This window comes from Xyrauchen texanus, chromosome 34 (genome assembly GCF_025860055.1).
Source record: "Xyrauchen texanus isolate HMW12.3.18 chromosome 34, RBS_HiC_50CHRs, whole genome shotgun sequence".
NCBI lineage: Eukaryota > Metazoa > Chordata > Actinopteri > Cypriniformes > Catostomidae > Xyrauchen > Xyrauchen texanus.
The window spans coordinates 25,974,617-25,985,308 of NC_068309.1; the positions used below are offsets into that span (position 1 = coordinate 25,974,617).

The following is a 10,692-nucleotide window of genomic DNA, read 5'->3' on the forward strand; positions in this document are numbered from 1 at the left end:
TGCATACACAGCTTTTGAACGACTTGAGGTAGAGATATTTTCCAACTAAATGAGTATCAAAACCATAACAGTACATTAAAACACTTATAAAACACATAATTTAGCATGCTTTAGTGTTGTTTTTGCAAAAAATTCTCATAGGGGATTTATTAATTAGATCATGCTAATTCTTGATATCAGTAAATATATTTGCACTAGTAAAAATTTAAATTCAAAACTTTAATTCCATTTTTGATATCAAGAATGTGTGTTCCTGCAATTAATGACGTTTTTACAAGAATATTTACTAGCGCACATGTATTAACTGTTATTAAACATTAGCATTTTCACTAGTAGTAATTCCATTCCTGACATCAAGAATTATCATTTAAACTTGTGAAAATGTAAATGTTGATATCTATAATTCATATACTACACTTTTTTTACATGATGGGGGACACGGACCTGTGTCCCAGTACTTATGAAAGATTATATGCCCCCTGCTAACTTCAACAGCTGCTTTGTGTCATTGATATGTAATAATGAAAGGTAATCCCCAAGAATGGGTTAAAATCACATTTTATGAATAATGATTAGCATTGACACTTCACAGATTATTGTCAGTAAAGTGATGTCAAAGTGGCCTTGATTTACTGGTGCTACTGATGGCTGTCTACTGTACTGATACATTCATTTCTAGACAGTCACATCATTTTCTATACCTCTGTCTGCCTGTCTGTTTTCCTGTCTACCTGTTTCTTTTTTCTCTCCTGCTCTCTGTCTCACAATGACACTTGAAGAGAGCGAGGAAATGTGTGGTTACAACTGCACCCAAAACAGGATGTAAACAGGTCAATGATAGTGATAGAATCAGGTGTGTAGTTGCATAAGAGCAATTCAAAAGCCAAGTAGATAAAGCATGAAAACAGTTTTTCCCCTTGTCTCTTTGAAAATATACAGTGGAAGGGAACATATCATTCATCCTCTCTCTATTCTCAAAAAGCATTAGTAATTTATTACTCACCGCCATCTGAAACAGCCAGTGTCTGTGGGTGAAAATGAAATTATATCAATCAGAGCTGTAATCAGCTGGATTAGTCATTGTCATAAAATATACTTATTAAAAAATATAGAGACAGACAGACAGACAGATAGATAAAGTTGAAGTCAGAAGTTTACATACACTTCGGTTGAAGTCATTAAAACATTTAGGACATCTACTTTGTGCATGACACAAGTAATTTTTCCAACCATTTTTATAGACAGATTGTTTCACTTTTAATTGCCTATCACAATTCCAGTGGGTCAGAAGTTTACAAAGTTAACTGTGCCTTTAAGCAGCTCGAAAAATTCCAGAAAATGATGTCAAGCCTTTAGACAATTAGCCAATTAGCTTCAGATAGTTGTACTGAATTGGAGGTGTACCTGGGATGTATTTTAAGGCCTACCTTCAAATTCAGTGCCTCTTTGCTTGACATCATGGGAAAATCAAAAGAAATCAGCCAAGACTTCAGAAAAAAATTTGTGGACCTCCAAAAGCCTGATTCATCCTTGGGAGCAATTTCCAAATGCCTGAAGGTATCGTTCATCTGTACAAACAATAGTACGCAAGTATGAACACCAACGGACCACACAGCCATCAGGAAGGACGTAGTTTGGTGCAAAAAGTGCAAATCAGTCCCAGAACAACAGAAAAGGACCTTGTGAAGATGATGGAGGAAACGGGTGGACAAGTATCTATATCCATAGTAAAACGAGTCCTATATCGTCATAACCTGAAAGGCTGCTCAGCAAGGAAGAAGCCAATGCACCAAAGCCACCATAAAAAAGCCAGACTACAGTTTGCAAGTGCACATGGGACAATCTTACTTTTTGGAGAAATATCCTCTGGTCTAATGAAACAAAAATTGAACTGTTTGGCCATAATGACCAACAAAATGTTTGGAGGAAAAAGGGTGATGCTTGAAAGCCGAAGAACACCATCCCAACCGTGAATCGTGGGGGTGGCAGCATCATGTTGTGGGGATGCTTTGCTGCAGGAGGGACTGGTGTGCATCATGAGGAAGGAAAATTATGTGGATATATTGAAGCAAGAGCTCAAGACACGAGCCTGGAAATTAAAGCTCTGCCGCAAATTGGTCTTCCAAATGGACAATGACCCCAAGCATACCTCCAAAGTTGTGGCAAAATGGCTTAAGGACAACAAAGTCAAGGTATTGGAGTGGCCATCACACCTGACCTCAATCCGATAGAAAATTTGTGCCAGAACTGAGAAAGCGTGTGCGAACAAGGAGGCCTACAAACCTGACTCACACTTACACCGGTTCTGACTGGAGGAATTTGCCAAAATTCCAGCAACTTATTGCGAGAAGCTTGTGGAAGGCTACCCAAAATGTTTGACCCAAGTTAAACAATTTAAGGCAATGCTACCAAATACTAACAAAGTGTATGTAAACTTCTGACCCACTGGGAATGTGATGAAAGAAATAAAAGCTGAAAGAAATAATTCTCTCTACTATTATTCTGACATTTCACATTCTTAAAATAAAGTAGTGATCCTAACTGACCTAAGACAGAGAATGTTTTTTATGATTAAATATCAGGAATTGTGAAACATTTTGTTTAAATGTATTTGGCTAAGGTGTATGTAAACTTCTGACTTCAACGATAGATAGATACATAGATAGATAGACAGACAGACAGACAGACAGACAGACAGACAGACAGACAGACAGACAGACAGACAGACAGACAGACAGATAGATAGATAGATAGATAGATAGATAGATAGATAGATAGATAGATAGATAGATAGATAGATAGATAGATAGATAGAATTGTTCTTAGATCATCTCATTACAGAGGGAAATGTTGTAAGGTGTATATTTTAAATGATCTGCAGCAAAGAATTAAGCAGAAATGGCAAGAAAAACATGTTTTACATTTTCCGCCTCGACATGAGTCAGAAGCACAAGACTACTCTTCTCCTGATAACTTCACCATATAAGACTAAAGAAAGTATTTCAATTTGCTTCTCGTGAGAAATATTTTCCATCTATTCGGTATCAAGTGTGTCAATATTTGGCAGTTGCTCTTTGAACTGATACATACAGTATTTTTATTTTCATATTCACTAGATATATGTGGCAATGCTATCATATAGTACAAGATAGAGACAATACTCAACAAACAGGCCTGTACACACGTTCACTGATAGAAGCCCTTCAAACATACCTTGAGTCCATTGGATATTCCAATAATATTCCCTTTCAGAGACATATCCTTGGAATCACATACACTTTAGAATATTAATGAGCGCATGAGTAAGTTGTTTCTGATGTGCGTTTGAGATGTGCTTTGAACACATTATAACTTCCTGCTCGAACAGGAAGTCTTACCATGGTAACATGCCACAAGAGGAAGTGTGGGCATATTTCAGACAGTCCTTTTTTAATCTTTGAAATTTTACAGTGAAACTATGACTGCAATTCTTCCATCATTACATAATGAATGAAGTAAGTAGATTACGTAGAAAAAAGTTTGCAGTAATAAAAATGAAATAATGTCATATTTGGTTTTTAGTAGTGCTTTATAAGGCAAGCATTGCTATTACTATTGCTCATACCTAAGGTGAGGGATTTTAATAAACCCCTAACCCTAAGTATGAATGATACATGAAATGAATGATACCTCAAATAGTTCAGCTCAGTGAAGAGAGGTGTGCTATTACTTTTTAAGTTGATCAAACTTACTAGTATGGTCCCACAGACATACGCTGACTTACATAAACCCAGTTGTAACCAAGGCATATCTAAAAACAGAATATCATAGCAACATATAGAGGTGGGTGCTTTTTTTTTTACTTGTGGCAATGTACATTGGCCCTGTTGGGGGATTCTAGACATATCTAGGCACCAGAATATCATAGAGCTTGTTTACATTCACAGGAATATACTGTTCCCTTTCTGTCACTCACTCGATGTTGTGTTGATGAAGTGACACTAGGGGTCGCTCCTGGCAGCCCCAGACATCTCTGATCTTTGAGGAAAGGCCAATGAGCGAGTCGAATTTGCATGCCATTTCCCCGGACATACGGGTATAAAATGAGCTGGAATGCAACCCCTCATTCAGACTTCTTCAGAGCCAAGCGGTTGTATTCAGTGAGCTGAATTACTTTGCCGTCCATTCATCTCTTTGTTCTCATGAGCTGTTGGCCTCTACGGTGGACTACAGTGGTTCTCCCCCTCTTGCACCAGTGTTGTGCAGATAACACCACTGGGTGCTTCAGCTGGATGAGACCAGGGGCCCGTGTCAGGTCGGGTTTGTGGACTCGTTTGGGCCTCGTGAGGAGGATGAGCTATCGATTGCAGCATTGGAGAGTGGGCTCATCATGTCTGACGTGAAAGACTCGGCTGGACTCCCACCCTCGGGTGCGGTGGTCCAGTCGCAGGCTGACACGGAGCTGGTGCCATGCTTGCCCATGCAGCCGCAAGAGTCGGGCTGGAGTGGAACCCTCCGCCCTCCCCCCCGAAACCTTGCAGCTTTATGATTGATTCCTGGGGCTAGAGTGCTGCTTACAGGCATGCTCCGCCCCGTTCCTTTCTTCCCGGAGGTACATGAGGAGCTTATGAGGTCGTGGCAGGCACCATTTACTTACTTCGTCACTGGCGGCTAAGGACTATGGTGCTGCTGGATGTGCCGCCTCCACCCTGCATGCCATGGCTCTCCTGCAGGTGTACCAAGCCAAGGCACTTAAAGAATGCACGAGGGTAGTCCTGACCTGGGATTGATGCAGGAGCAGTGCTCGGCGACTGATCCCGCCATCTGGGCGACAAAGGTTACAGCCTCTCAGGCAGCTGGTGTCCACCCTGGTGGTCCAGGAGCGCCACCTTTGGCTAAACCTGGTTGAGTCGAGAGAGGCTGACAAGGTTCGATTCCTTGATGCCCCATCTCCATATTTGGCCTATTCTGCGTCACTGTCGGAGACTTCGCCCGGCAGTTTTCGATGGATGTAGACCGCCTCTCTGGCAGTTTCGGCGGCCCGGAGGTGGGTCCCCCATGTGCCTAGCTGTGGCACTGATGTGATGGCCTCCACGGGTCATGAGGACGAACTTCTTCCTCCCCCATGCCAGGCTGATCCAGAGGGGATACAAGGATCCAGGTAAGTGCTTTGATGTCCCTGAACTCGGCACGGCCACAAGTGGCACCTCGGGCTCAGCCCCGTTGCGAGGCTCCGCCCACAGGTACATTCGACACGGTTGTTCCCTTGGTCCCCCTCACATGGAACTTGGGGCTGTGGCTCGCGCTCCCCAACCTGTCGCGATGGCTGATCAGGACTGTCCGACTCGGCTATGTGATTTAGTCCGCAAGGCGCCCGCCCAGGTTCAACGGCATCCACTTCACTGTGGTGAAAGGCGAGAACACCGCTGTCTTGCACACTGAGATCGCCTCCCTCCTGCAGAAGGACGCGATAGAGCCTGTTCCTCCTGCCATAATGAGGAAGGGGTTTTACATACCCTACATCATCATACCTAAAAAAGGCAGCGGATTACAGCCAATCTTGGACCTGCGAGTTACAACCTCCTAGTTGAGCCGGTTTCGTCCCTTCTGTTGTCAGGTTCAAACAGGTAAGTCTCGGGACAGCTGGCCAGGTGAACCGCTTGCACATAGTGCCTTTCCCCTCCCTTGAGGCAAAGACGTGCACTCCACTCGCATTCACAAAAGTGTGGATCCTGGATGTCCTTCCTCCTTAGCCCTGTGGCTGGCGACTTATCGGAGAAACTCACCACCGGCCCAGTACATGTGCCAATTAGCCTGAATGAGTGGTTGCATTCCAGCTGATAACGATCAAAAAATTTGACAATGGAAGAAAACCATGTTTACATGAGACTTGAAATAATCCAGTTATTCTCTGCTTTTGATGGCTAAACGGAAACAGGCACACTGCAAAACATTTTTTTACCACTAAACTACTGTCATAAAAAGTTATAGTTTTGTATATACATAACTCCTGAATAAATATGTAAATATGTTTGGACTGATTTAAAAAAAAAAGTTTTGAACAAATTTGATTGGTTTGTCGATAGTGAGCGCAAATGCAGGTGATAAGCATAATAAGCGGTTTCATTAAGCGAGTCATTGAGTCGTTCATTCAAACGATTCGTTCAAATGGCCGATTCATCAAGAATGAGACAGATGTTTGTGAATGGGTCATTGAATCTTTGACTCAACCGATTCGTTCACAAAACTGAATCATTCAAAACACGATTGAGTATTGCTGTGAGATGCGCTATGGCTATGCTGTGATCTTTGTTTGGATTCATCGGATCTATTTTCGCTGCTAAAATAGACCAAAACAGTCATTATTTCGTCTAAAATGTAAGTGACTTAATATTATTAACTTGTTTGTTGAACTGTCATATGAAATCAGTGTCACATTTTCAATCGTGAGGTGATGGTAAATTAAGTGATGGTCAATTGTCAGCTCTCTTGGTCGTCAGGTCGTGTGATGTATGTTGCTGAACTGTATTCAAATGTTATAAATATAAAAACATCACATTTTGAAATTTAACTGCAGTATGTCAATTTAGTTTATTTGTGTGTGCTGCGCTCATAGACTTTAGAAAACGGCGCTCATTTGTTTGATTTCAACCTGTCTTTGCAAGGCCGCGAAACTCATATTTTGCTCCTTGCAGACAAAGTGCACACCTTCACACAAAACTAGACCTCTGGCATGGCCGCATCAGTCGAGGGAACTGCGCCATGTTCCCCAGCCTTGCAGACTTTATCACTGATGCAGGCACGTCACACGATTTCTCCTCCCTATTTCAATCAGCGTCTGAGCACCTGTCAGCAATGAGAAAACAATTTGCGACGTACTTTAAAGAGGATTATCGCTCTTTTGCGTGGGTTCGAGATCCGTTTGTGTGCACAGCAAACGAGCTATCAATTGATATGCAGGAACAGCTTATTGAGCTGAAGAGTGACAATAGACTGAAGAAACTCTAGCTCCTGCCCTCTTTCGTCATTCTGGGCAGCATTGATGCAGGAATACCCTGAACTCTGTGACGTCGCCTTGAAGATTCTCCCTCCTTTCACGTCGACATATTTGTGTGAGGCAGGATTCTCAAAAATGACTGCACTCAAAACGAAATACCGCAATCGTGCACAAATCGAGGATGATTTGAGGCTATGTTTATCAAACATTGAGCCAAGAATTGAGGATCTTTGCAAGGCAAAGCAGGCTCAGGTATCACATTAACATCACCTACCAGCAAGCTTCTGTAAAAAATGCAGATGATGCCTACTATTAGGCCTAGTAATAATAACAATAATAAAGCATAAATTAATATCAGAGGTCTGGTGCCAATTCCCAATTATAGCAATAGCCTAGTAATGATAATAGGCTTACTGATGATGATGATAATAATAATAATAATAATAATAACAACAATAAAGCATGTAACCTCATATAATTATATAGCAATAGCCTAGTAATGATGATAGGCCTACTACTACTCATAATAATAATAATGCCTGCAAGCTCACATTAGAAGTCTGGTGCTACTGCCAATAATAATAATAATAATAATAATAATAGTAATAATAACAACAATAAAGCGTGGGGTGGGGCGGGGGGCACTGGGGCCCCAACTGCAATGAACCAGCTTTGGGGGGGGCCCAGCTTGCAAAAGGTTGAGAACCCCTGGTTTAGCCAGTAGGAACGCTGGTAAAAGTGTTCACATGCAGAGTGAGATCAGGTTAATGGTGAAAAATATATGTGTGCTGAACAGTTTGTTTAAACATCTATTGGTGAAAATCAATTATGCTGGTTCCCCAAATACAATTAAATCTACTGTTTTGACATGTTTCATCCCAACATTTAAATGTCATTACCAGAATTGCAGCTAATGGATAGCTTGGAAGTAACTTAGCAACTGTAGAAAGATGAAAGCTCTTCTGAAATTAGTCAAAGGTTTTACCTTATTGAGGATGTGTGGTTGACTGTCTGACAGGGTGTTGTTTCTCCCAAGAGTTCTTCGTAAAGAGTTGCGTCGAGCAAGGTTTGAGAACCCTCTAGTAATTTCTTGGAAACTCAAGGTCCTCTGATTCATTCCCCACACACAAATATCCGAAGTAAAAATATCATCACAGTTATTACACAATAGATGTTCAAAATGTTCCGCCTTATTCTGTTGAGGCATTGATGGCCTCCCAAAAATAAATAAATACTTTGCTGTACAGTCCCATCAATGTTTCTGTCAGATTATCAGAAAGAATAAAACAGGTAAGAAGTGAAAAGGAAATGTAGTACCTTTTCCTGAGACTGGACAGTTGGTTTCTGTTGGTGGTGAGACACAGAAATCTCCATGATGATAGACAAAGCTGGCAGTGTGCTGGAGACCAGTGAGGTAATGCAAAATCTGTGGTAAAACTTCTGCTCACAGAAACAATGCGTCACTGTGTCAACATCATAAAACACAACACTACTGGACATAAAAGTAATTGAGGAGGAAAACATGCTGAAGCACAATCAACAAGCATCCAGAGGAACCTTAGAAAGCTTGAGAATAACTGATGTTCCTTCATTTGACAGACACAGACTATTATGTGAATAATAATTTCTTAATTAAATTTACTTTTGTATACAAAATATTTAAGTGTGTAATTTCTGTGCCAATAGCATCGCCAGTCCTTTTGGGATTACAACTATAGACTGTTTCCAATCTACTTTTGGTTGGACAAACAGATAGTCCTGCCACGATCTCATGCCATTGTTTCAAATCGTTTAAACATTGGGGAAAAGTCAACCTAAAAATGGCTTACTTACAGCATTGTTTTAAACAGATTTCCGAATACACATTCCATCTACAATTGGTCAGAAAAAAACGGAGTTTTGCCCCAAACTGACCCCATTGGTTATGCCGATGTTGCTGTGTCAAGCTGGCCAGGCCACTCAAATAAACCAATGCATTTTGGAAAGCGCTACACAGCCAGTGTTTGCACTTTTTGAGGAAATCAAATCTTATTACATTTTAGTTATATTACACACATCAGCATTTGGCTGGGAAATTGGAGAATGTAGCATAACATTGAAAAATAATACTTTTGAACTTTAAGCTTTCTAAATGGAAGGCTTCTAGTCTCATAATGCTTCTGATTGTAATTATACTTTGATCAGTGCCGTGGACATTGCACAAGAATTATTGTCAAAATGAAGACTGTGCTTTGTACGAAAAAAGGTTTAAAAAGCAACATTTCAGTCCAGTTAATACAGCAAACTGCCCAAAGCAGGTCCAGGCTAGAGAACCAACCATAACCAGTTTTGTTTTGTGTCACTAAAGCCCCTTCTGTTCTGTGAAGGCTGACACCTGTTCCTCTTAATTCATCAGTGCAGCAGCCTGTGCAGCCATAAGCCAATTCGCCATTCCACTCTCTCACACAGCTGGAGAGATGAGCTCAGCCAGCAACAAAGGCATTTGAGGAAAGAGTAAATGTGGTAATTATTAACCCCTAGCAAAGATTAAAGAAATGTTCGGGCAAAGAAGGAATCGTTATGTCGATTCAGAGACAAATATTGCTCTGAACGGAAAAAATGATACTTTAAGTATTCGTTTTGTCACAGATGTTTCTTGTAACATTCTTTAGCACAAAATAACAAATGACACCAATGAGGCAATTGTTGACACAGTAAAGGTACAAAGTTGTAAACATTTCCATAATATTAACAGTAAAAAAAAATGTAAATGATACAGTAAAAACATTATAATTGGTAACGGGTAGTTACCTTATCATCTGTGTTAAAAATTATAAAATATTTATATTTACATTTATGCATTTGGCAGACACTTTTATCCAAAGTGACTTACAGTGCACTTATTACAGGGACAATCCCCCCAGAGCAACCTGGAGTTAAGTGCCTTGCTCAAGGACTCAGTGGTGGTGGCTGTGGAGATCGAACCAGGGACCTTCTGATTAACAGTTATGTGCTTTAGCCCACTACGCCACCACCACTCAAATACAAGAAAATACATGTAAAACAATTTTAAAAATAAAACATTTAGGACCACCTTCCTAATATGCTGTTGGTGCTCCATGTGCCACCAAAACAGCGCTGAGCCACTGAGGCATGGACTCTACAAGACCGCTTAAGATGTTGTAACTGGCACCAAGATATTAGCAGCAGATCCTTCAAGTCCTGTAAGTTGTGAGGTGTAGCTGCCATGGATCATACTTGTTGGTCCAGCACATCCCAAAGATGCTCAATCGGATTGAGATCTGTGCTCTGCTCTTCACATGTGTGACTAACTGAGAACCAGTGGGCGGGGTCTAGGGTGCAATGATGGAAAAATATGCGTTGCATATGCAGATGTATTTGGTCCTTGTGACGTCACAATTTCCACAAATTCCAAACAAGCCATTTTTGCAGCTTGGCTAAAATGCTCTGTTTCTTTTAAGGAGAAAGTTTTCAGTTCTGAAACTTACAGCATTTTTTTATGGATAAAGTTATTGTTCATAAACATACGCTCTGCCCAACCCCTTCCGGGCTCTTTTAGTTGCATAGAAAATAACTGCTGTCTATAGGCGCTTCACTCAAACTGCACTGCATCTGCCCAAAAAGTGCTGTTTGTTGTGTTGAAACATCCTGTTTCCTGTTGTAATTGGAGATTAGGGCCTCTTTAAATTTCCACCAGATCATTGCATCAGGAATAT

The 10,692-nt window shown here is 40.9% G+C and overlaps 1 protein-coding gene across 5 annotated transcripts in view; it reads right to left on the reverse strand.

The window, feature by feature from the left end:
- Nucleotides 1-8,363, reverse strand: part of LOC127628061 (regulator of G-protein signaling 14-like) — a 30,534-nt gene extending 22,171 nt beyond the window's left edge. The window contains exons 1-3 of one of the 5 annotated variants that reach the window (XM_052104732.1): nucleotides 8,294-8,363; nucleotides 7,962-8,084; nucleotides 1,004-1,025 (exon numbers count right to left, since the gene is read on the reverse strand). In XM_052104732.1, the coding sequence (XP_051960692.1) occupies nucleotides 1,004-1,025; nucleotides 7,962-8,084; nucleotides 8,294-8,350 (202 nt within the window). In that variant the 5' untranslated portion in view covers nucleotides 8,351-8,363. Of the gene's footprint in view, nucleotides 1-1,003; nucleotides 1,026-3,213; nucleotides 3,363-7,961; nucleotides 8,191-8,293 lie in introns of those variants that run through there. The other 4 variants (XM_052104731.1, XM_052104730.1, XM_052104733.1 and 1 more) reach the window with 4 other exon arrangements.
- Nucleotides 8,364-10,692: the final 2,329 nt, after the last annotated feature.